At 39.2% G+C, this 27,436-nt stretch overlaps 1 protein-coding gene across 1 annotated transcript in view; it reads right to left on the minus strand.

Moving 5' to 3' along the window:
• The window catches only part of tnfsf10l (TNF superfamily member 10, like), a 76,518-nt gene that overhangs the window by 38,955 nt on the left and 10,127 nt on the right, over positions 1 to 27,436 (minus strand). Inside the window, exon 2 of the mRNA XM_030753785.1 lies at positions 4,066 to 4,215. Coding sequence (XP_030609645.1) covers positions 4,066 to 4,215 — 150 coding nt within the window. The remainder of the gene's footprint in view (positions 1 to 4,065; positions 4,216 to 27,436) is intronic.

A 27,436-nucleotide genomic window follows, 5' to 3' on the forward strand; every position in this document is an offset into this window, starting at 1 on the left:
CTTTGGGTCCTGTGGTTTGAGGGTTTGGGTCTCTGGCTTGTTCTGGCACATGTCACAGATATACTTGGTCAGGCTGGGATCTGGGTAGTTTGTAGCAGGGTCATGCCGGCCTTGCGTTGTGGCAGGATGCATTGTGCTGTGGCTGGAAACCAGTGCCGTCGGGGACTTCACTTGAGAGTCACCAGTGTACTTGGTCTCCAAGAATATTTAGGTGGGTGGTATATGTCAAAGTAACGTCCACATAAATCTGGTCAGTGTTTTACATTTCACCCTTCAGTGGTTTTAATGCTGTGGTGTATAAAAAAAGGCAGTATTGATAACATGTGTGCTGTGTTTCATAAACTAGCACATGCCAGTGCTGCAGTACTGTTTGGTCTGTGATTTTAGTCTGTTGTTAGATGGTTGCTAGGGAACACAATGGCGTCATATTATATGGTGCATAATTCACGTTTTGTGGATAAAAATGAGAAGTTACTGTCATGAAACTGAAATGATACTATGCTTTTGTTAGAGGTGCATAAACATTACAAATCAGTCACTTTAGCGCATTGGTAAATGGTTGCTAGGCAACTTGATGATGTCATATTTGATATAGATAAGAGGATTTCAGAAGCCTAAGATGTACCTGTGTGAAAAGTTTGGTTGCTCAACTCTTGAACTTGTAGGAGGAGTTTGGAGGCAAACGGACAGAGATTTTGGTTATGGTAGGATCTCATCACCATACAAAACTAAAACTGTATGACCATCACAGATTTTACAACCTGATGTCAAAGAAGCCCAGGTTCAGGGGCACCCGGGTGGCTCAGGGGTCGAGCAGGTGACCACATGCATATGCCGCCCTGCAGTGCGGACGGTGTGAGTTCAAGTCCTGGCTCAGTCCTGTGTGTCTTCCCCTGTATCTTTCCCCCATTTCCTGTCTCTCTGTACTGCCAATAAAGCCACTGTGGCCAAAAGAAGACCAGGTTTTTAAAATCTGAATATGGCTGAAAGAGATGGAGAGGTCCCCCAATTATGAGTTTCATCATTTCCATAAACAAAACCTTCTCTGCTACCTGAGCTGCAGGTGCTGAAAAGGCACATCTTTCTTTAAAGTGCAAAGAAAAACATAATTTTTGGTCATCTAAATGATGATCAGAGAAGTTGAGTTTTGTGCAAAATCTATTAGGTATTGCACACAAAACCTGCAAGACTTGCACAAGACTTTTCAGGAACACTGGAGTTTTTAACAACCCTGGCATAACAGAGTCTTGCCTGTAAGTGAGTGCCCATGTTTATTTGACTGATGCCTGGCACAAGTACTTTAAGAGAGCAGTTTTACAGTTTAAGAATACGGAGGCCAAACAGGTCTGAACAGAACATTTGGCACGCAAACACATGCGTTAGTAGAAGAAAAAAAAAATTGCAAATCAAGCTTTTCAAATCAAGCTTTGTGCCAGCATGTATGGAGTGATGAGTTGCATGAGACAGAACTTATCTATGTTAACTTTTAGCAAAACAGTGGCATTATACCATAATATAAAGGGATTAAGGCGTCAGCGCCACAACGGATCCTGTCAGTTATTGACAGATTTTGTGACGACTGCCCGACTCTATAAACACCGAGAGTCTGCTGGGTCAAAGGTCGATTTCTGCTGTATTCTTGTAACACTATCACTATCAATAACCTCGTCACGGAATTAAAGAAAATAAGCCAAAATGTAAAAAACATGTAGAGCAGCTGACTCTCAAGCACCAACTTAGAAAAATGAGGTGTTTTACTCACAGCTCTCTCATTTCCAGTACTAATAATGATTCCCTTTCACATAATCCATCAGGCTTCCAAGACATTATATATGATTAATAGTGCATTTTTAAAAAAGTTATATGTTATTGCTGAAAGGGCACGTTTGGCCACAAAGCCAAAAAAACTATTACGTAAAATTGAAAGAGAGGCAGAACATTTTGCCATTTTCAGAAAGCAGAATGAGCAACAACTGAATTCCTATTAAACTACTCAAATAGTTTAGAGTCTCCTCAAGAAACCTATCATAAGAGTCGCGCATATTTATTTAAATAATCTGTTCTGGATACGGCTATTAGGCACCTGAAACTTGTCACTCAGTTAAAGCTATTTGGCCATTTACTGCACATGCTGTATATTAGAGGACTGCTGTCAGACATTTTGCAAGACATGGTGTCTATTTAGGATAAACACCTTGGATGGTATCTTCACTGTTTTAATTCAACACACATGTCCTGTATACATACATGCAGTTATTTGACGAGTGATTCTCCCTCAGAGCTGAAGGTTTTTCCATTACAATGACAAATACGCCCAATTACTTCCAGCCAGAGTTTCAGTTCTGCATCAGTCACTGCAGATGTTTCTCAGTTCACTGTTAACTGTGCAGATTCCTTCACGCTGAAACCAGCCTCCATCTGGTCTTTAACCCAGGCTCAGCAGAGTCATCCAGGCCGACATCATTAGGGGCAACATTAAAGACTTTCAGTTGAGGGCTTTAAAAATTTAAATCTGGATTTTATCAGTTAAGTTGCTGGGATATAAAATTGATCATTCACAAAACTACTGGATTGGTATTAGTTGGTTTTTCTTTCAATCAGCAATTCCTCATTCTGACTGTTGTACATCGTTATTTTCTATTTACAAAATATCAGTAATAGACCACAGCTATTGACTAAAGTGTGAAATAACACTCTCAAAATCTTAGTTGTATATGGCGCGTCTCAAACCTTCCACTTCTGTAATTGCGTTTTCAAAAAGCAGTTCCTGGATAATATGCTCACATAATGCTCAAAGTGTTGCATGTGGTCACCATCTTGGTTATGTCGCCATGCTGATGCTAGCTTGTTAGCTAAGTTAATGCTAGCTGGCTTAACCCTTTGTACCCCGTAACGTCTGCGGATGGGTGGCAAGTTTCTGCGGCCGTAAAGACATTTTCACACTCGGTGTATTTTAACGTATTTGAATAACATGAACACTGTGAAAGGAGTCTGATACAGGGTCAGTAACTCAATGAAGCTCACTTCTGACTGATCACAGTGATTCCGAGGCGAGTTGTTGAGGATATCCTGAACTTTTCCGCATACACTGCTGTTTAGCCGGTGTTACTGAACCTTTCTTTCTCTGAAGCGCATCTAATGCTGTCACACTTGGGCTGATACAGTGTGAGAATCTAATCATCAGATCTGAGCCTAACATTAGCTTCTAACCAGCTATTGTGATTATAGCCAGCTGGTTGTCAGCTCTCTGGAGACGGAGGGTCGTACGTCTAATCTTCTGACAATAAAAAACTGCGACAATATTGGGAATATTATCTGACTTCAGTTCAGAAGATGAGGCTTCAGTTGAGCAGGAAGAGGATGAGATGAGAGAGGACAGAGCAGTGGTGCAGGAGGCAGATGAAGAAGAGGAGGAGCAAGAGATGATGAAAATATAAAGGGACAAATCTTAAATTCAGATATGGTTTGAAAGAGCTTTTGTGATAAATTAAAATTAACTTATAACTGACACTTTCAAAGCTATATTTAGGTTTTTAGAGTGTTTTTCAGATTTCCCCCTTTTTTTCCTGAATTCTCGGGAATCTGGGAAGTTCTAATAGAATTCAGCCGGGATGCAGAGGGTTAACGTAAAACAGTGTGTAGTGTTGTGTTTGTTCAGGTGCTTGGCGAGTTGCAAATGTGAGATACCTGCGGCAGTTAGTGTGAGTCATAGTCAATTTTGCGATTATCATACAAGATTGCTTGATTTGAGACAACACTTCTCTGCCAAAACACATACACTCCACAAGTACGAATTGTACATCGTGCACTACTGGAAGAATGCAAATGAAGGCAGTTTAATGTGAGTGTGTGTGAGACTTTTATTCCAAGATAATATCACCACTGGAAAATTAATAGACCTACAATGTTGCAGACTGGATTCATACCAAAAACAATACTCTAATACGAGAGGCAATTAAATCTTAATAATCCATTTATTAAGCATAATGCTTTGTTTTATAATTGTTATTCAACTGGTTAATCAATGGCAATTGTAGTGTTGTTTCTTTTCTTTCCGTCTCTTACCTTGGAGATGTAAGCTTTGATGCCTTCGGCCAGCTTGATGCAGGGCTCTCCGAAGAGCTGGGCCAGCTGATCTGGGATGTCCCGGTCCTTATCCAGAGCATTCAGTAAACTCAGGCACTTTAACTCCTCTGTCACTCCCTGGCTACGCACCTATAGGATAAACGTGGGGCAAAAGGAGTTAGCAGGAAAATATACCGTTTAAAGCTTATGAAAATTGCAATGTAACCAGTTTTCTTTACTATATAAATCAGTAAAACTATAAAATCTGTAAGTAAATGTCACCACTCACAACATATACGAATATAAAAGTCTGGTTTTGATCAAAGAGCGATGCATTGAGAGCACACATACCAATGAAAATGAAACCACTATTACATCACAGTAATTCTTGATGGAAATTGATCCTCATGGGAAGCAGAAATCAAAGATCCAGCGCATCATTAAATTTTATCAACAACTACAACACAATTCTTATCCCAACTCCACACTGTGAACAAAAAAGAAAAAAAAGAGAAAAAAACCCAGCAATTTAAATGAAAAACTGTTAATAATTTGTGACAGTTTACATAAATATCCTTAATTTCATTTATCCTTTCCTTACTCTCTTGAGACATCCATACATGTCATTTAGTCAGACTAGTCATACTCTGGTGTATCATCCCTCTTTTCTGGACTTTCAGAGCCTCAACTCATGTGCTGTCAGTTTCCTTGTGCATATGTTTCTAATTTTTTATGCTTTTTTTTTTGTTGTTGTTCTTTCAACATTCTTAAAATGCTGAATCTTTTTAACCTTTGCAAGTTTTCATGGAAGGAAAAAACACATAAAGACGCATAAAGTCCATTTGTGTACTTATTTGTCAATTGGAAGAGCGTTTTTTTTTTTTTTTTTTTAGATTTAGTACATGTTTTGAAGTGTAACTGCATTTTTCGGACACCCTATATTCGTCTTACAGTGACTCACAGGAAGAAACCAAAAATGAAAGACAGAAAACGCACAGCGAATGTTGTATAGACGCTGAAACTTGAAGCGGAGTAGGAACCGAGACCAAAAGTAACCAAAACATTTTGGCACGTGTTGAACACTCGATAAGGCGCCTGAGACACAGCTACTCGTGCCATAACACTAAGTGAAGTGTCTTTCCTTGTGTGAACATTACTTAGCATGTACTCTCACGCACACACACACACACACACACACACACACAGTGTGTGCAGTGAATGCAGTCTAATAAGAGGCAATTCCTCAGTGGGTAAAGGGGAAATTGTTTGTTTTGCTACGCCTCCTGTTTGGCAGCAACTTCCATCCCAAATAAGAAATGTTTTCATGTCATTTTAGGCAGCATGGGTCAACTAAAACATCTTTGGGAACCAAATTGTCCACGGTGCCCTGATTATGGCGTAATGTGCACAGATGTGTAAGAGTGTATGTGTGTGTATCCTTCAGGGAGGTTGTCAGCATCACAATCTGAAAGCACTGTTAATGACTCTATAACAAGCGCTGATGAGAAGAGAGAGATTACAGTGCTGCCCTCCTTCAACCCTTCTCTGCATTTTTATTAATTTCTTTCCACTTGACCCCTGCTTTCTAATGAAACCCTTTTCTTTTTGCTTTCTTTCTGCTTTCTTTTTTCCATCCTCTGCCTCTTCTTTTCCCACACCAGCTCATGCTGATGCATTTGTCTATCTCCCTTCCTTTTGACTCTGTGCGTAATTTAATTCCAACCAAGTGAGAAGGAGAGAACCCTTACGGGAAAGACTAAGGGGGTTTTTTTTGAAAAAGAATGGGGCCACATCTCAACATTGCTGCCCGGCCCTGACAAATATGACTCACATCTTTAATGACTTCACTTCGATTCGAGGACAAATTCTAATGAGTCTAATTAGACACACATGTCAGTGGTTCCAGTCAGTGCACATTCCAGTTACAAGTCTGTGTCTAGTTTGAGGTCAACTTTTAGAGGCTCTTATGATCCATTACAGTCAAATTTGCAAAGTGTGCAAAGCTCAGAAAGAGGTCTCCCAACCTATCTGAACTTTGCACGACCCAAAAACCTGCATTTCATATGAGGCAGTGTCAGTAAACATGCTCGAGCATGAACCTGAAACAGTCTGCTTTCCAGGAAGAAGGACAAGAAGGCAAAACATCTAACAGAAAGTTCAGCAGTCTGAAATCTGTGCTTTTGACTCACGTGGTTACTTGTATATACTGATCTTGTTATTTGAGACTTTGGCCACGTTTAATATGATCATGTAATACTATACATAAATATATATGTACAGAAAATAAGGAAAAGGAAAATCGGTCCACTTTAAATTACTTCTAAATTAGTTATTAAATTACTTTTTTAAATCTGCAGAAGGCCTGTGAGTGAAAAATGGTACAAATCCTGTTGTTCGCTGCATGTGCTGAGGGTAAATTTAACTGTGTTTGTATTTACTTGCTGCTAAGCAATTTAATTACAGTACAAGCTCATTTTAAGTGTCCAATGAGACTGTGAAGGTCGCTCGCGACTGTTAAATACATGCGGTGGAGTAAAAAAGCAAAACAGATAAAACTGTATTCATTTACGTCACTGTTTAAGACTTGGCTTAAAAACTTCATTGAGAAGTGACATAAACTCACACATCCGTATACTTGCCATTGTTTTTCAGCGTTGTGATGAGAGAAAAGGAAGCACAGTAGGTCATTTTAGATCATCTGAAAACAATCAGGACACATCCCAGCAAAAACTGCTGACAGTGGAGTCTGGGCAGAGACAGTTTGTGCATTGCCAGGAGTGATGACAGCAGAAGTGATGGGGAGTTTCATGCATACATGAGTGGATCTGAGCTCGCTCGGCACAAGAAAACAGAGTGAAAGTGGGTTCTGTTTCTTGTGGCACCTCTTCCAAAACACACTCCCTGCTTTGGTGGATCTGGTTGAAGGATTAAATGCTATTAAGGAGTGTCTTTGTATAAGAATAAAAGATTTGACAGACCATGCTTTTGCAAGCATGTGTGCACACAAGCATGTATGTCCATTAAGTTTTGACAGGGCCAGTAAGGAGTGTTTGATCTATTATGGGAAACAGTGTTGTCCACATTAGTGAGTAGATAAAGCCCATGCACATCACTGAACAGAGCTAAAAACAAGATTAGAAGTAATCTTTCTGCTCCATTAGTGGATGGAAACAAGGCCAGAGGCTAAACTGAGCTTCCAGAGAAACATCATCACCAAGGTAATGCTCTTTGCTTTTTTTATGAATTTAAACTACTCGTAAACAAAGTGTGACAAAATTTAATTTAAAGGGCTCTGATTGGTCAGTAAATGCATTTAATGCTGTGCTGTGCAAGGTTTGCTTGCCAGGATTGGTGTTGGTCAGCCAAACAAGGCAAACTTACATCCTCTGACTAGAGGGGTGATATCTGGTGGCAGAGTCCTATACAATGAACCACTCCATGGCTGATCAGGACTAAACCTCAGAAAGAGAAGGTTCTGTGCTTTTCCACTTCAATCTGTAAATTGAAACGGTCATGTGCTAACAGTAGACCGACTGAATGAAATAACAGACATATTATTGAAACTGCATTTGCGACTTACCACCATTTTACCATCATGGATATATTTATGTATTTCCAACTTTTCTTCTATGTGCTTTTCTTAATTTGTGATCACTTTCTACTGACCCTATGTGAGTTACCCAATTCAGGGAGCCTTAGACTCTGATTATACTCTACTGCAGGCACAGACAGCTGGAGACCTGACAGCTGAATAGTTGTTCCTGTTGTACTTTTGTCTGACGACAGTAAAAGCTTTCTATTTCTATTTCTTTGAAGTCCACTTTAAGTCCACTGCTGGGGGCGCATGTGTAGTTGGTGCAGTGTACTGTAAATTCTCCATGGACTCAAGCTCACCGAAAACAGCCGGACATCTGCATGGCCCCCCAGGCTCACCATCTGATGACGAATTTAGCAGACTCGCCAATAAGGTGGGTTTATTCCCAGCTTTAGGGTGCTTTAATCTCTACAGAGTACAGTAAAAATGTTCAACCTGACTGATCCCTATACAGTAGAGTAATGTCTACAAGGGTTTGGGGCAGTAGTGTGGAATAAGATCTTTGACCTTTGTTGGCTACTCAGTGCAATACCAAAGTGATGGGGATTGATCCTCTGTGGACTCCGAATGTCTGTACAAAATTGTACAGATACATGAGTCAAAATCAAACTGACCAATAGTGGAATGACCAACTGACAAATTTACACTGCCAAGTCTAGATCCATGCTGCCCAGTTAAGCTAAAGGTCCCTCTGGTCTAAAAGCCCATTAACTTCCAGGCCCCACTGAGAGAGGGCTTGGAGAAACTCATTTTGTCACATTTATTTAGACTCTTCCTGCAGTGACTCTCACGGCTACAATGCACAGTCTGGCTGGTGTCTGGCTTCAGCTGGGAGTCAGCACCACCACAGAGCTAACCACCACATGACCTTTCTTTCCAAGTTTGGTCCCCTTGCAGGATCTTTCCCTAAACACTTAATCTAATTTTCTGATCGTACAAGTCCTTGTAAACCAAATTCTTCAGCTCTGTTAGCAGGCAGTTTGTCTTTCATTTATTTATTTTGAAGCCATAAAACTGAAATAATATTTAAGTGATTATATCAGTTATTTCTTGATCTCAAAGTACTTTTGATTTAGTAAAGCTGTTAGAAACGTGATCCCCTCCCCGTAAGCCAGTGTGGACAAACAGGCCTCCAGAGATCGAGGAATCGACCTCTACATCACTACAACACATCTGAAACTGCTCCACAGGTTTTTAACCATGAACATTTCAATGAGGAGCCTCCTCCCATCCATCCTGAGTGCTCCTCTGACAGCAGTTTATCAGCCAGATCCTGAATCCTCTTTGCCAAACCGCCAAATTGCAAAACTCCCTTTATAAGCCATCATTTCAGGAATAAGTTACACCCCAGTGAGTCGACATGAACAAATCAATATACTGGCAAGAGATTAGCCACGGCTCATGAATGAATCGTAAAACTGCATGTCTTCTTTGTAATTTGCAGAAATGCCTTCTGAGAAAGACTTAATTACTGTCTGACCATTGTTGCAGGAGTTACTGTTTAACTCCTAAACAATGGTCTAAAGAGGATTTCTAATATTAATCTGCTTTGCTGTTCTGCTGCTATTCTTTTATGAAAACATACTTTAATCTTCTCTAAAGGCATATGATATATTTTGGATAAACAATGTTAAATTTTGGTCGAGCTACACTTGTCCCCTGAGCAAAGTATTTTCTCAGCGTGTTGACATCAATCATTTGTCCTTCCCTTGGCTCCTAAGCAATGAGTCCACCGGGCCCCTTCAGCAAGCCAAATTCAAACTAACAAAAGCTAAAAACATTTGCAACATGCAAAAATCTCCTGCAACTTGCAACTGTGTTAAACTTGGTCAACTATGTCTGTATAATGTTGGCTCAGATATCAAAATAAAAGAGTCTGAAAATGTTATTTTTATTGGAAAGACCCCTGACAGAGGTTGCGTCACAACCTATCCATTCATCTCAGCAACACTTTAAAAATATGATGATGCTGAATTTTAATAAATCCGGTTCATAAAAATCTAATTTTTTACCCATTCATGGAAAACGGGCCTCACAGTGATGTAATGCACCCCTTGTTAAAAACTCTTGGAGGTGAAACATCTGGCCAAACTCTTTGGCAAAAGTTTGCAGAAAAACAGAAAAATAGGTTGATTATCATTGTCTTCCCACAATTTCCAAAACTTGCTCTTAATGGTTTGGACCCTGTGCTTCAATGGTGATTACATTTTGGCAGCTAAAGTTAGAAAACAATTACAGTCACAGTTAAAACAAACCAGCTTTAACTGTTGTTATCAGACATAACATGAACTGTGGTTTCCACTGTCAAAGTCACACACTTAGTACATCAAAACCATATCAAAACTGACTTTACAGATGTTTAATGCGGCAATTTAAAAAACTCATTTTCCTTTGCTAAAGTGATCAGAAGAAATTTTTTTTTTAGGTAACTGCTGCTTGTTTCCCTGGTAAAAGGGCAAGTTTGGTTTTGTTGAATTGTTAATTAGCTTAGTCCAAGACACTAAATATAACTAATTTGGCATCAAATGAATGGAATACACTGGAATTTCCAGTACTGTGCAAAAGTCTTGAGCCACCCCTTGTTTCTTTCTCATAAAGCCAGACTTTCTTGTATTTGTTTGAAGTGGTCTTGTGCAACAATTCTCCAGGCTTTCTGAAGGTCTTTCAAAGTTTTTGGCTTTGGCTGCTTTTTCACTTATTCTTGGTCCAGTCTTTCAGAGGAATGAGTTTTAGTTTGTTAAGTCACTTTACATTGACCTGTGACTCATTCATTCAAGAATTAAAAAGGCACCTAACTCAAGGGATTAAGCAGTGTTGTGTCTACACATAACAGACAACTTAGCAAAGAATCCATTGTAAATTGTATCTTTAGGAACTTTGTTACTGCCTATTGCAATAGCATATTTCTTATTTCTGTGAACACACCAAAGATAACAGTTTGACAGGCATAAAATAGGATTTTTGCAGCAACAAGGTGATTCCCAAAGAACTATTAGCTGAAAACTCTCAAGAACTCAGTGAATTCCAGCATGGTACCGTGATAGGATGCCACCACAAGTCCAGTCATGAAATTTTCTCACTACTAAATATTCCACAGTCAGCTGTTAGTGGTATTATAACAAAGTGGAAGCGACTGGGAATGACAGCAACTCAGCCATGAAGTGGTAGGCCATGTAAAATCACAGAGCAGGGACAGCTGATGCTGAAGCGCATCGTGTGCAGAGGTCACCAACTTTCTACAGATTAAATCGCTACAGATCTCCACACTTCATATGACCTTCAGATCAGCTCAAGAACAGTGTGCAGGGAGCTTCGTGGGATGGGTTTCCATGGCCGAGCAGCTCAGGCCACATCCCAGCCCTACATCACCAAGCACAATGCAAAATGTCAGATGCAGTGTTGTAAAGCACACCACCACTGGACTCTAGAGCAGTGGAGACGTGTTCTCTGGAGTGACAAATGTTTCTCGATTTGGCAATCTGATGGACGAGTCTGAGTTTGGTTGTTGCCAGGAGAACAATACTTCTCTGATTGCATTGTGGCAAGTGTAAAGTTTGGTGCAGGGAGGATTATAGTGTGGGGTTGTTTTTCAGCAGTTGGGCTCAGCCCCTTAGTTCCAATGAAAGGAACTCTTAATGCTTCAGCATACCAAGATATTCTGGACAATTTCATGCTCCCAACTTTGTGGGAACAGTTTGGGGATGGCCCCTTCCTGTTCCAACATGGCTGCACACCAGCGCACAAAGCTGGTCCATAAAGACATGGATGAGTGAGTTTGGTGTGGAAGCACTTAACTGGTCTGCAGAGTCCTGACCTCAACCCAATAGAACACCTTTGGGATGAAATGGAGCGTAGACTGTGAGCCAGGCCTTCTCGTCCAACATCAGTGCCTGACCTCACAAATGTGCTTCTGGAAGAATGGTCAAAAATTCCCATAAATACTGCTAAACCTTGTGGAAAGCCTTCCCAGAAGAGTTGAAGCTGTTAACTTCCTGAGACCTGAGCTCCTGTTTGCGATGCATTTTCAATTTCTCCTAGATATTTGTGATTAGATGGACCTGATATGTTCATATACTAAGCTTCCTCTCTGAACAGGAAGTTGTATGGTTGTTACATGATGTCCTCAGATGTGGACACTGGGATTACTTAGCATAGCATAACACAACAAAAACAACATGACTTAACAAAGTATAAAATACTATTGAACACAATGAAGCATAAGGTGCAGCAAAGCCAAAATGTAATGCCTCCATATGTGGACGCAGGGTCTCAAGAGGTTAAAGGTGGGTCAACATCATATTAAACCCTATGGATTAAGAATGGGATGTCACTCATGTTCATATGTGTGTGAAGGCAGACGAGCAAATACTTTTGGCAATATAGTGTATGTAGATGATTATTTCTGGTAACGGTCAAGATTCATACTGTGTTGACGCATGTATTGAAATGGTGCAACCAAACATTTCTCTTAAATGTAACAAAGCACAAGTTATGTAACTAATCTGTGCCTGAACATCTTTGCACATCCAACAAATATTTTTTTCTTGACAGTTTTGTGGTGCAGCAGCAGACTGCTAAAACCTAAACAAGGGGGAAAAAAAGAAAGAAAATAATGTTCCAGACTGTCAAAAAGTTATTTTATTATTGAACCTGAACTTGAATAATTGGCTAACTACTATTCTCCAGACACAAGAGTGAAACTGGGATACTCCCTATTGGTCTGCTGTTGGAACCGATCCTCACTGCAACAAGCGGAAAATCATGCATACAAACACACATATTTATGAGTGATCTATGCACTTTTTATCCCTGCTTAGCCAGAATACATGGTTACATTGCTCATGGTTGTCCATACTCAACTGGATGACTGGGCTTCAGACAGAGGCTGACAGAGCTCCTGTGATCCTGATGTTGGCTCTCTCAGGAAATAGCAAACAATGCTTCACTGTTTCCTCCCCTGTGTGAGAGTTTGTGTGTGTGTGCGCATGTACATCTGTATTATGTGTGTATGTGTCTGTGTGTGTGTGGCCTGCCCTTGATGTGTATGTGCAATTGAGTGATGGTGTGTGCACGCGCGCGCGTGTGTGTGTGTTTGGCCCTCGGTGGGACACCAAACCCTGAAAAGAATATCTCAGAGGGGCACTTGGAACCGAAGCTACAATTCTGTGTTTCAGTGTGTATGTGTGTCTCTCTGTGTGTGTATTTGTGTGTGTCTGCGAGTTCTTTGGCAGTCCACAACTCTCATTTTAGGGGATTAGGAAGAGGAGAAGGCAACCACGTAACTCAAATCCAGCAGGCCAGAGGTCTTGATCCAAGAGTGTGTGTGCGTTGCAAGATGAACAGCAAACACAGAGGGAAAGAGAGAGTTGGTTGGATTTTCCTGTACTTTCTCAGCTTTGCGATGAAACAGACATTATTTCACCCCGCTCTCTGTCTTGTCTGAGGCCTCACTCAGAGTGGCACTCCTCATAAATCACTTCATCCAAACAAGGCAGCCGGGAACAACTGCAGGAGTTAAATAAAACACATTGAGTGTGCAACACTGTGGAACCGGCTTCCTCATGTTGAGTTACAACCTAGCCTGTAAATTATCAACACACTGATCTGTGTCTTTAGGCAGAAGGAGGACCAGTAACAAAAGTACAGAAAAAAGGTAATAATTTAAATTTAAAAATGTCTTTCATTAAACTTTAATGTGTTGGTTAAAAAAAATGTATGTCAAATTTGGAGCCATTCATGAGTAAAGAAACAGGGGCGTGCTGTTTTGCTGCACCTGTGCTTGTAGAATATGAACATTAGGAACTTGTCCAAATGTAGGAAACTGTTACACACATATTAAATATTAATGTAAATGAAATAAATGCAATTATAAATGTAAATTAAAGTCTTATAATAGTATAAGACTTTAACCTGGCCAAATGTACTGCTTTTCTGATCAGTGTTTTCTGCTGTAGTGATACAATTAGGAGACATATTTTGGAATGAAAACAGATTTCTGTAATATGTGTTATGTGTAGTTATTTATAAACCTTCTAAGATAATAAAACAAGGCTTTAAAACATAAACTCATTTTACTGTTAAAAGTCATGGCAATTATAAACGCTGATATTGATATATTGGAAAATAGCTACTATCAGCTGATACATCAATTAGGCTCTAATTTATAATGATTAATGAATGAATGATCCGTAATCATTATATTGATATTCAAAACAATCATTTTAAATTAGATAAAAACTAATGTGCCTTTTTAAAAATGAAATGAATAAATAAATAATAAAATAAACCCTGGATGGTAAACCCAAACTTTTGAGTGGTAGTGTACATGAGCTTATATTTAACTGATGAACATTCAAAATGCTTGGCAAGCTCAACAGATTTATTGGTCCCAACACAATGAACCTGGTTAAAATGTATATATTCTGGGAAGCAAAACCAAGAAAAACCAAGTAAAACCAAGACAAATTTATTGTAAGGGAGACATTAAAGGCTGGTCTATTTTAATCTAATCCTAGACTACACATATAGTTATTACAAATTTAGGTTTTCAATTTTTATAATTCACAAATACACAGAGAAGACATCTTCCATACTTTTCTGGCATTCATCCTTGGTACTTCCAAGTCTCTTTTTTATTATCTCTTGGTGTAGCCTGTATCCAGATCTCTGAAACACCCACATATCTTCATTTGTCTTGGCAGTATTAAGATACAGTAGGAGATCTTCCCAAAAAGCTGGCTAGCTATATAGAAAGCAGTTTCCACTGCTAGGATAAAAGCCAAGACAAAAAAGGCCAGAGCTTATCACAGCTGTAGAACCTGTTTCTTCCTCATGGAAACTGCTTCTAGCAAGTGCAACCACAGCTGTTGGGTAAACTGCAAGTAATGGATATATCACTTTCCACTGATTAGTTTATGCAGTGAAAACAGAATAAGTCTTCTTCTTAACTAGAAACAGTTAAACAAGAACACAGTACCACACTGAATGAATAATGTAAACTGAAACAGAAGTCAGCAAAGCATACAAAATCCAAAACAAAGCTAACGGACATCTGTAAATGTTGTGACAAACAGGCAACATATTGTAGGTTTAACAGCTTTTCATATTGAAGAACTGTGATTAGCGAGTATGTTTCTGGAAGTACTGACACCTTCAGGAAAATACATGCTGAACTAATTTAGAAAAGGTCTACACAGTCATAAACACTGGAGTATTGTAGAAGGTAGGCGTGATGATTTATGACTTTTGCACTTAAACAACAGCCTGCTGACTGTAAAGATGAGTTTTTGGCAAGAGAGCCTGACTCTTCATCTACAGTCATACATTTGTACTCATTTTCCATTGTTAAAAAAAAAATGGCCTAAAGCAATCATTAAAACCTGCAGTGAATGTAGTTTTTCCTTTCACCTTCTTGAGGAAAGTCATATTTGTGCGTGGGCGGGAATCAATCGCTGTACATTTGTGATATAGATTTGATGGGGTTTTTCATGTAAAGGCATGTGTGTCTATGTGCAGCCTGTGTGCACACTTTTTTTTTTTTTCCGCACTCTAACATCCCTTCTGTGCTTCAGTATCTGCTGTATCTGGCAGCCGGCCAGGGTGGTGCCGTCACTGATTTATTCAGTTACGTTATCCGGTTCTTTGCCGTTACACGTTTAATAACCAACAATTTTTTTCCCTCAGCAATCCATCACGGTAAGGACCAGGCACTTTTTGCTGAGGATTGCCAATAATGTACAAATGGTATTTACAGGGGGAAATAAAAATATAGGCCACTTTGATTAGGAACAGTGAAGTAAACTGCAAGTTTCTACCTCACCCCGCTGTGTGGGCCAAGTTTTTGTCTGGAGAGAAAAGGCCGACACTCCCCCACATGAGGCCTGCCAGAGCGCAGCACAAATACAAAACAGCTTCCAAGGGAGTATTTTGAAATCTTGAGCCAAAGACACAATCATTAGAGCATTGGGGAGCAGAAACCACACTTCTTTTTAACATGGGTTCATGCAACCACATGAGTCCCTGCCTGGCCTCATACGCCAACATCAGTTTCCTTCAGGAGGGTAACCAACCCAGGGGAGTCATGGACAGACGCCAATATTTTAAAAGAAGACAAATTAAAAAATGTTCATGTTCCTACTTTATAATCCTGACTATTGGTGATGGAATAATTCACTCTAAATTACAACGCTATCTTAAAGACCCTAGAACACTATGGAAAGAAAGAAAATGATACAGAAACCCCCTATGAGGAAACCCATGGTGACAACGGGGGGGAAGGGGAAATAAACAAGAAAAAGAAAAGCTCTGGGAGGGCAGCTATCTTCTTTTGTCCTTTTATTGGCACTGTGACTAAAAGGACTTAATTCACTGTTTATCAGAAAACACGAAGAAGTCCAAACTCTGGCATGGAAGTGATTAAAAACCACTAAATCTGATCCTCAACTTCTAAACTACCTCCACTTCCCCTTCTCTGTGACTTGCTTGTTTTTCTGTAACATGCCAGTCATTTGGGAGTCAGTGTTTGGTCTTTCCAAATTTCCCCCAAGACAGCAGCAGCAGCAGGTGCCTTTAAATGTAAAGATGAGCTGGCTCTGTCAAGGTCAGGACCATATTCTTCAAAACACTTTTTTGATGACATGAATTAAAAGGGAAAGAGTTCAAACAACAAGACTGTGACTCATGCCCTGTGACAGGGAAATATTGCCATTTCACACCACATTTTTGGTGCTATTTTCTTGACCTTGTCACCCAGCGTGAAGCACTGAAATGAGCAGCAAATACCACGTAAAGGGCATTATCAGATTAATGAATCAGATGGCTTTACCTAAATTTCTTCTCCATTAAATTTCAATCACGCTGTTGCCATAAACTCCAATTTACAGCAACCTTTGCTTGACTGTGACGTCTCTCTGAATTTGCTCTCTTTGAAGTTTGATTTCTGCTCGTTTGCCTTTAATGAGTGTGTATTTAGCCGATAGCTCAAACACAAAAAGCTGCCCTGATTGCAGTCAAAAGGGCAGCTTTATAAATAATGAGGGCGGTCCTGAAAAATCTTGATTTTTAATCGCAACCAACAAACAAGTCTGTCTTTGTGAGATTAATGCAGAGCTTTAAAAGACAAATTAAAAGTACACAGATGCATGTGACACAAGTATGAATGGCTTTATATGCAGACATTACACATGAATCCATTCCGGTCCGTCCTGAGTACCATGTCATGATCTGTATTAACGATCAAGAAACATTTCAAAGATTTGCTTGGCTTTTTCCGAAAAAGTCATAAAAGGCTGTGGAAAGTTACTAAATCATGTGACAAAGTTGGCGAGTGAACTACAAAAATGTGATCACTATTGGGTATTTAGAAAAATAAAAAAACTATATCTCTAGCCAACAAACAAGTATCTGAATTGTTGAATATCCCAGTGCAGTCCTACTGTATTCATGAACTTTGGACAGTGTCAAACACTTTCAAGACATTGTCCAAAGCTGTCCTGCAGTCTGTATCAGATGTGTTCCTCACTACTGGAAATACTCATTGGGCAGACAGCTGAACATGCAGGTGGCAGGACTCAACAATTTCCACTCGCTGCAAATTCAGTCAGTTCCCTTCTCTATTCTTATTAGGGACTCTGAATTAGGGAGCTGATCTGCTAAAGACTGAGTAAGGTCCAGTCAAACTGCATTGGACGTTTGCGGTCTCATATACATCAAGTAATGTCAAGAACGTTTCAGAGATGCACAGCATGTGTGAAATCACTTCAAAAGATGTTGCTACAGGTGGTGCAGTGGCTAGCAATGCACAGGGCAGTCATTGCCTCACAGCAAGGAGGTCCTATGTTCATGGTTGGCTGTGTTTTGCCAATATTCCCTGGAGTGCCATATGTGCGATTTCTCCAGGTTCTCTGGCTTCCTCTGCCTTTGAATTTGGCCATGAGTGCATCTGGTTGTCTCTCTGTGTTGGCCCTACTATGTACCCTGCTGGCACCCACAATAGATTCCAGCTGCCCACAATCTTTCCAGGATAAAAGCAGGTATAGGATGGTTGGATATCTCGCTGTGTTTTATTGCTGGGTTTCCTGGTGCGAAAAGATATCCAGCCACAACTAGAGCCACTTAGAAACTGGATTACTTCCTCCAAATCAAGACAAATTAAAGGTAACCATGTACGAACATGATTTTAACAAAAGACAGCACACAAGTTCAGAGAAACTTTACCCAGTCTGATTTGATATATCTGAGCAATAAAAGCAGATAAATACACAATAAAACAAGCCCATCTTCCGCTGTTAAGTCAAAGTTTTCATTTGGAGCTGTAAATCACTGTAAACACTCTGGATTTATACATTGGAAAGACTTCAATAAGGGGCTGTAGCTGCCTTTTCCCCTTTGAATTGGTTGAATTCAATCTAGAAGACAGCCTGCTTCTGCTTACAGGCATTAATGGCATTAGTAGCAGGCAGTTACTTCCTTTTGCTTTTGTTTGTTTCCCCTGTGTGTGTTTGGATAATTTATCTGTTTTTTTTATTTTTTTTTTATTTTTAAGTTTATGTTTTGTAAGACTTCGGCATATTTCCTGATCAATCCTTTACCTTCCACCTGCAATGCAAATTTACGCATGCATCTCTGTACCTTTGGATGTATGAATTCATGCACGTCTGCTTGTGCCAATATTCGTGACAGTGTAGACGACCCCACAGTGAGAACACAGAATACCACTCCCAGCTTTAGCGTGTGGAACTATGACCTTTCTTTGTCAGCTTTGCTGTTTTGGAGTACCTCCAGTTTAAATAAAGTTTAAAGACATACAAAAGCAGGGCGGACCTGCCTGCTGATCTTCTGGCTGTATGTCTTTTCTTTTTTAACTTCCTTGCTCCTAACACAATTGAGAATGTTAGTGTTTAGCTAAAAAAAAGCTGTTAAGATTGGTTATGATAAAGATGCAGGGCCTATTGTAATGCAAGTCTATGGGTATATGAGCTGCTTATCTAAGTTAGTGGTGCTGCTTGCTTTGGTTACAAGGGTTAAGTTTCTGTTTCCTCATCAGCTTTCCAAGAATGGAGAAAGAGGAAAAGAACAGAAAAATGACAGAGGCAAAGAAAAGAAAGAGGTCAGGACTTTCCAGTTGGTCTCAGTCACCTGCGTGCACATGGTGACAGAAATGCTTACAGTAAATGCCTGAGAGGTAAAATCCAAGCGCAGAGGTGGAATTCTTTTAGAGTTATGATGGCTATGAAAGTCCGAGAATAATAGAGCCGAGGATACAGGAAAGCATTTTCTGATCAGTAGGGAGATTTCCACATATGGTAAATGGACTGGTTCATCTATAGTGCTTTTCTACTCTACTTTGAGAACTCAAAGTGCTTTTATTCGACATCCTTCATTCACACACATTTACACAAGCACTTCTTTCTATGGCTAAGTGCTTTCTATCTAACATTCACACACATTCATACTCTGATGGTTGCATCAGGGAGCAACTTGGGGATCAGTATCTTGCCCAAGGATACTTTGGCATGCAGTGTGGAGCAGCCAGGAATCAAACCACCAACCTTCCAATCATTAGTGCCTCTTTTCCACTAGTACCTACTCAGCACTGCTTAACTCGACATGACTCTGCACGGTCTTGTTTTGTTTCCATTAAAATTGAGCAGCACCTCAATGTGGGTGGAGTCGATATAGCAACGTGAGCAGTAGTCTCTTGACGTAATTTGTATGCAACTCAAAACACAACACAACAATGGATAAGATAGAAGCAAGCTAACAGTAGCTAATGCCAGTTTACTGTTGTCATAATGCATAAGTCCCTCATACAATGTTTTAATGGATGAAGGTTATCATTGCTAAGTATTAAAATATGTATGCTGTGTGTGCATTTCAGATGGCTCTCTTGTTGCAAAATTACCGCTGCAAACTGTCGGTCTGGGCATTCGACTGAGCCTTCTGGTGGTTTGCGAGCCTCCAGTTTCTTGCTGTCAGGTGTTAAAAATGGCGCAGTTGATTCTGGTGAAGGGGTCGCTCTCATGACCCAGCTAGTGACGACACTCCCTGGCCAATCAGTGGCATGCTGTTCTTCGACGTCACATTTTCGGATCACCTCGGATCACTTGGAATCCCGGCTGAGTGGGTACTAAAAAAGTACCTGTTACCCGGACCTAATGGAAAAGCCTACAAACCATGCTAAGTTAAGTCCAGCTACGCTGAGTAGGTACAAGTGGAAACGGGACACAGGTGACCTGCTTTACCTCCTTTACCCCATGTTTATAATAAATAAAAATGTGGATTATCATTGGTAGTGGTCACACGGTATTTCCTAACTACACAAACTAATGCAGACAAAGCTGTGAATCTTTTCCCCTCTGTGGACTATTGCATGTCAAGCAGGCAGAGTTCTCACATGTCCTTAGAAATTTTAACTTATTACTTCACTGCTGAAGTCACTTCACTGGTTCCTGATTTAGAATTACCTTCAAAATCCTTTTAATAGTCTGTAAAGCACTTAATGGCTTGGCCCCTTAGCATTTCTCTGACTAACTCACTGCTTAAAATCTAACCCGGCCACTCAGGTCATCAAGTGGGTATTTTTTTTTTTTTTTTTTTTTTTTTCAGCTATACCCAGAATTAGATCCAAGTACGGTGAGGTAGCTTTCAATTACTGAAGTCCTGCTCTCTGGAACAAGCTGCCTGCTGACTAGAGGTCCAGTGTTTCAAAAGCAAATTTAAACCCTCCTTTTCTCCTCAACTTCTACATGGTAATTTATGATGAACATTGTGCAATAAGATGTGGTGTATAAAGAAAATTTCCATTCCATTCCGTACATTCTCTGAACAGTTTGTGTATATTGGTCCATTTGGACCCATAATCACCTTGTCATTCACACAGTCTGTTTAGATATTTGCACACACAATCCCTGATGTGGGAAGAACTACCAGCTGAAACTGTGCGTAATTGTTGTAGGGACAACCAGTATGAATCAGACAAACAGCTGGAGATCATTTGTAGCCATCATGAATACTTTTACCTGAAATAACCCTAAATTGTTTAGCTATAGTTCTTCCAAAGAACTACTTTACATGTCTGTTTTATCCAGTTAAGACTATATTAAAGATTAAATGTTATACTACTGGACAGTCCCATTGTGAATCATACTTGGGAAAATCAAAGTGAACAAAATGTTAAAAGTGTACACAATATGGCTAATTAGAGGCAGCTGCTAGACCAAATAATACACAGTAAGTTTGGGGGAAAAAAATGTCACTATGGGAACCAGTGTGGGTCCTGAAGATGCTTCTGGGTGGGCAAGTCCAGTATGTGTGGGCAAGTGTGTCATGTTAAAATGTGTTTTATGTGGAGGTGCTGAGCATGTATAATTCCAGAGGGGTCTTTATAAATGTTACTATGATGACACAAATTGTAGCTGACCTCTTTTCTATGGTGATGACCAGGCGGCCACACAGGAAGGAAAAAGCAAGGAAAGCAGCTGCTTTGAATGCGTGAAGGGTTATTTTTTAAAACATAGAATAAAATCCTGTTTTGGGTTTATTGTTAAAAGACAATAAAAGCTGAATACTGCATTTTCTTCTCATATATCCCTAATTCTCAACATTGGTGACAGTTGAGAGAAAAAAAGGATCTAAAATAGTTTCCATGACAATTTTAATCAAAATTCTTTAAGGTTAGGTAACACTTAGCAAACCCAAAAATATGCTTATCCCCAGAAGAACAAATTAGCAACAACCTGATATTAATGAGTCATTCAGAACTGTGGTTATTATTTACAGAAAAACAGTCATAAATTCCAATATTAGTGTGATTATTAGTGTGGAGTTTGCATGTTCTGCGTGAGTTTCCTCCGAGTAGCCCCCTTTTTTTTTTGCTAAAATATAATTATTGTTGCTATAGATTTTCAAATTTACTGTTTTACAAAAAAAGCAGAAAAATGTTAAAGCATAATAATAATAATAATAATAATAATAATAATAATAATAATAATAATAATAATAATAATAATAATAATAATAATAATAATTTACCTGCATTCCTGAACAAAAAAAAATATATTTTTAGTGGTTGAATGTTATGTTTAATAATGTCTCGCTTCTCAGAGATGTCCAGTGTGCTGGCTCAAATTTGAGTATAAAGATGTGACTTCAGTTTGTCACAGATTTCTAAAATATCTGTTTTCTTTCTTTTTTTTTTAATGACAGGTGATCTGATCATTTTTTAAGCACTGCATATTTAAAACCAAAGTGCTTTGCAATAAGACAAACAACAATAATAATAAAACAGTAAAAAAAAAAAAATTCACACTACATATAGTCACACTATTTACATAAAGTAACACAACCTGTCCACCAACCACAGTTTCATCCACTTCCAAAAGATTGACTAAAAAGTCAAAGTCTTCCTTCAGCTTTGATTTGAAGACAGTCACAGATGATGCATGTCTGAGTCGCAGGTGCAAGACCGTTTAAGGCTTTAAAAACAAACAATGCCACTTTATACTGGATTCTGTAATGTGAAGGTAGTCAGTTTAAGGCTGACATAATGTGAGCTTTCTTTTAAAGTAAACTGTATTAAAAACATTAGTAAACTGATCTAGACTTTCTGACTGAGTCACTCCTGATTACCCGTATTCCAAACCCTTAATGTCACAAAACAGTAACTACTCATTAATTACACAATTACCCCAGTACTGGTTACTTTTTGTATTCCCTCTAATAATGAAGCATTGATCTTAGTTGTTATTCTTATGTCCTTATTTTCTAATGTTTTTGTCCTCGCAAGTGCAACGTTAACAGCTGTTCTGCAGTTACTTTGGAATTACTTAAAACGTATCAGTAATAAACTAAGCATGTTTTTGTGTCCCTTACTGTAATGCCTCACCAGTTATTTAAATAATTAAAAATATCTCAAATACCAACTGAATACTTTGCGGTAAAAATGCAGTGCTGCCAATCCTGTGTTTGTGTTTCCACACCTAGAGAAACACCTGCCTGTGAAGCTATTGTTTAGACATGAGTAGCTGTTAATGTTACCAGCCACCACAATAAAAACACTGTTGACCTCAGAGACTGCTCTATCTACTCTCATATACAAAACTCTACTCCTGTGACAGTGCAGGTCCTCTGCAGTTTGTTTGTGTGTCCTCGTAATACTCGTGTTGTGGAGAGATGAATGTGTGTTTGCAATACCACACTGTGGACGTTGCCCTCTACATTTGGGGACAGAAAACAACCTGACACACCTCAAATATTTCTTTCCTGCTACATCTTACACATATTAAGGAACTATAAAGGATTCTTTCAGCAGAGGTTGTTCATTAACAACTTGGCAACTTATCTGAATAGTTGCAGACCTAAGAATTCCCAAAGTAAATTCTCCCCCGCAGCGAATAGTTTAAACATTTGATAGATGTACCATTATAGCGCTGGAAAACTTAAAACTTGTCTGCTTTATGCTTGCTAGGTCAAAGGCTATCAGGAGCTGTCACTACCACTGTGACTGATCCTGAGGCTGCAGATCCTTGAAATAGAAGATTAAAGGCTCAGATTACTTACTCGGGAATGAGCTTTCATTATGAAAATCTGATTCAGTGTGTTCCCTTGCTTTATGAAATTTCAAACAATAAACAACTCTGGGTTAAAGTCAGGAAAGTTATTACTAAGTGTGCAGCACACATGCAGCTAGTTTCCTCACGGGAGGAAATTCTCCAGAGCGCAGCTCCGACACATTGTCTTCAGAATTTCTTTTCAATGTGTTGCTCATTTTAGCTGTGACGTGAATCAGTCTGGCTTTATTAGGTATAATTAGATATCTTGCATGACTTGCAGTTCAAAGCCACATCAGTGTAGCATTACTTAAAACCTATTCTGCAGCTGCTATTTGCTGATGCCTTCTAATTCCACCGTTCAGTTGAAGCCGATTGTTGTGCCTTTGTGCAATGTGTTCCGAAACATCTTGAACACCTCATGAGAAAATTAAAACTGCCAACTTGCAAATTTGCCAACTCCTAAAACCTGCCCTGCATGTGAACTGATGAGATTCTTTGCTACTATTACGTTGCTTCCTGGAGACTATCTTGGAATCTAGAGTAAGATTCGTTATTCCAGCTCTTACTAACAGCTAAACACCTTCCTATATGTGAAAAGATCGGGGTTGGAATGGAGACTTATTAAAGAGGAAATAAGGTCTTGGATTTTTAAAGATATATGCGATCTTCATATTATTAATCTCTATGTACAGATGTCTGCATAACTTTCTGGTTTTAATTTGTAGGCTGTTTTTGGTCCAAGTAGCAGTGACCAGTGACGCTTCAGCAAGCTTTGGCTGCATGCAGGTAACTAGTCCACATGCAGATAAAAAAAAAAAAGGAGCGCATTTGCCTGGCTATCAGTTAATGATGATTCAGTTATTTATCAGCTAATTAAAATGTATCTATATTCAGAAACAATGATCAGAACACAGAACAGGAAGTCTTGGTCCAGATACCTGTTGGCTAAACTGGAAGCCCCAAAATACTGGACATTAGTCCTCAAGGCTAAGTTGTTAAGGGATAGCCTATGGGTTTTCTAGACTACCATACAGTGAATACCTTTGATAAACCCCTAACTCTTCTGCTATCACCACCCTGAGGTTGTGAATTGTAAGTCAAATTCCTAAACAAAAATGGCATGCCCATCAGTTTCCTCTTAAGTTGCACAATAAAACCTTTGAGTATCATTTTACTTTTTCATTTAGTGGCTCTACCAGCTCAACATTTCAATAAGTCTGTTACCTTGGTTTATGACAATTACAGCTTTCATCCTGATAACCTTCAAGAAAAACTAAGGGAAACTAAGTTCTAAAACAGTACTATTGTTTTTGCTAAAGAGGAATTCAGTCTAAAAAATTGGCCTTTTCAAGCTTTTAAACCACTATCAGTTACAATCTACATGTTTCTTGGCGTTCCCTCCCTGTTCACAATATTTTGGAAGACCCAGTCCTACATTGGACTCTTGTTTTCATAATATTCATCCAAGACCTCCCCTACAAAAAGCCAAGACATCCATGTAGCTATTTTTGGAAACAAGTCTTTTTTTGTCCAAACAAGTGCACTATGTTAATGTTTCTTTTTGTCTTTGCAAAGTCTGGAAAATTAGATTTAGGCACTCAAAATAAGGTCAACCAAACCTTAAACGAAAACACTGAATTACAGTCTTTTAACATGCATGCCAGAGGAAAGGCTATGGATGTTTTAGTTCTTCCACTCTAATGTCTCCGCTTCTCATCTTGATGTAGATCTTATTTATTCATCCAAAGTCTCATTTCCTTGAGAACTAAAATTTCGGTGTTAAAGGTGCTCTAATTTAGCAATCAAACCAATATCTGTTTTCTTATGTTTGCTTGCTTCCAGCTTTTAACAGACAAAACCGTCTACCAGCCCTGACAACATTACTTACAAGTCAAGGCCTGACGGGAAAGCGGCTGCCTGACAGGTTCGTGATTTCATCTCTTTTGCCAGAGCTTTTCATATTAGAGTTTTTCCATCCACTGGCTGCGGACAAAGCCAAATCAGCGCTCAGAGGTTGATTCATTGATTCGTGGATGGCCTGTCCAAGAACTTTAGAGGTTTCTAAAGAGGCAGTATTATTTTATGAAACATGAAGCTGAAAAAATTCCCTTCAGTTTATAGCTCAGTGAGGAGCCGAGGAAATAGGACAGCAGTGATAATATTTTTGTTCTTTCTTTTTTCTTGATCTGCAAAAGCAATGATGATAGGTTATGATGTGCTCTGAATAGAAGCCAAAACCACAGTATTCCTTACAGTCAGTGAGACATTCAGGAAAAACAAAAAGACAGACAACACTGGAGGTAACTGTTTTTAGAAGTGGAACCTGAATGGGTGGAAAAATTTGGACGAGATTAGAGGTCAGCACAGAAAAGAGTTCACTGGTTTTTAATTGGTACAAAAATGAGAGCTGACATAAGATCATGCTGGTCTTATTACTAAGTTCAGAGTCAAAATGCTGATATGAGAGGGAGAATAAGTGTGTGTATGTGTGAGAGAAAGGAAGGAAAACACTGGATTCAGAAAGACTTTAGTCAGTGACTAAAAGGGCTCTCCTCTTTATACCAGGAGAGAGAAGTGTGCCCATTCCCAAGGACAGATCATGTTAAAGCAGCTAAGAACTTTCCATCCAATGAACCAGTGGCTAATCAGCTAACACACAACCTGGGAAGCCATCGACTATCGTTGGACATCCTAGCCTCTGGGGATGACGTCCAATATTTCAAGGGAGCTGGTTTAGCCAGCGGACATCCACTCCAAGACTTTCTACTCCATGATATCAATGAAAAGAAAAAGTGAATAAAAAGGACGATAACTACAATCTGTCCCTTTTGAATACTATATGCAGAGATAAGGTATGTAATACACAAACGCATTCACGCAATTCTAACGCAAGAAGTTATGACAATATGAAATCCGATTCCACATCAAGTCACTTCAGTTGTCAACAATGGGCATACATTATGTATATTATGTCTTTTTCAATTTACATCACTCAAGAAAAAAAAACAATCAGAAAATCCTTACAGGTGAGCACCTCCATGGCACTGTTGATAGTCTCAGCAGTTTTCCATGTGCTTCCTGTGTTCTCCTCTGTCTCTGTATTGCCACTTGACTTCCTCTTATTTTGAAAAGTGGTTTTCTGTGTTGTTACGTCCCTCCCTTGTCCCTTCTTCTTATTACCCTTCCTTTCTTGTGTGCATTTTTTATTTTTATTTTTTGATAAAAAAATATGTTTACATTTCTCACAAGAACATAGTGACCTTTTTACATTGGTATTCCTTTTATCCTTCAAAAATCCTTTCAGCATTACCAAAATTATTCACCCTTTGAACAATCTGTACGACCACTCCAATCCCATTAACTGTGGTTCAATCTCCTTTGATGATGCATGTATAGAAAATATGGGAAGGGTTTATTTACCATGCGATGGGAGCCACATGGACCCTTACAATGTAAACTACAAGTGAAAGAAGGGGAGAAAAGAGGGAGGGCCCATTCGTCCTAGGAGGATAATGCAATTTGTATACATCATAATAACATCCAAGTGTTTCTTAGTAACTCCATAATTCATAAAAGACTTTCCAGCGCTTTTTAGCCACATCACTTGGCCAATTTTGCAAAGGCATTGTTTTGGTGGTTATTATACATTAAAAGCTCAAGGAGGGGTGCTGTTAATGTACAACATTTGTATAGTTTAATAAACTAGTTCTAAAAGAAAATGGTCTTTAATCTCAAACCAAAGGACTTCTAATAAAAGGAATTATAGGTAAGTTTGTTTTTGTTTTCAGGGGTGGTCTGTTTGTTTTGGATTGATTAAAAACACCCCACAAATTGAATGCAACAAAAATTAAATAAGGCCTCTTTAAAGTTGACTTTTCAGTTAATAAGCCAAGATTGTGAAAAATTGAAAGCATAACATTGCTGCCAGGTTTACAGAGAGATGAGCAGAACAGATAGCTGTCAGGAGCATCAGTGCTCTCCAATCTCATGAGCACCATTTATCAGCAGTTTATAGCCATGTTGACTGAGCAAACAATGCGATAACACACAGCACAGAACCAGCTGTTGGCACATACATGCACACACAGCTGTAGCCACAGCCTAATGAGCATTCCAGTGTGGGAACACAAATATCCTGTTTTCAAGTGTCAAGCTGTCAACCCAAGGCCGCGCGTGGTGGGTCTTTATATCTGTACGCAATCAGGTAACATAATGTATAGCAGCA

Source organism: Archocentrus centrarchus, chromosome 18 (assembly GCF_007364275.1).
Source record: "Archocentrus centrarchus isolate MPI-CPG fArcCen1 chromosome 18, fArcCen1, whole genome shotgun sequence".
NCBI lineage: Eukaryota > Metazoa > Chordata > Actinopteri > Cichliformes > Cichlidae > Archocentrus > Archocentrus centrarchus.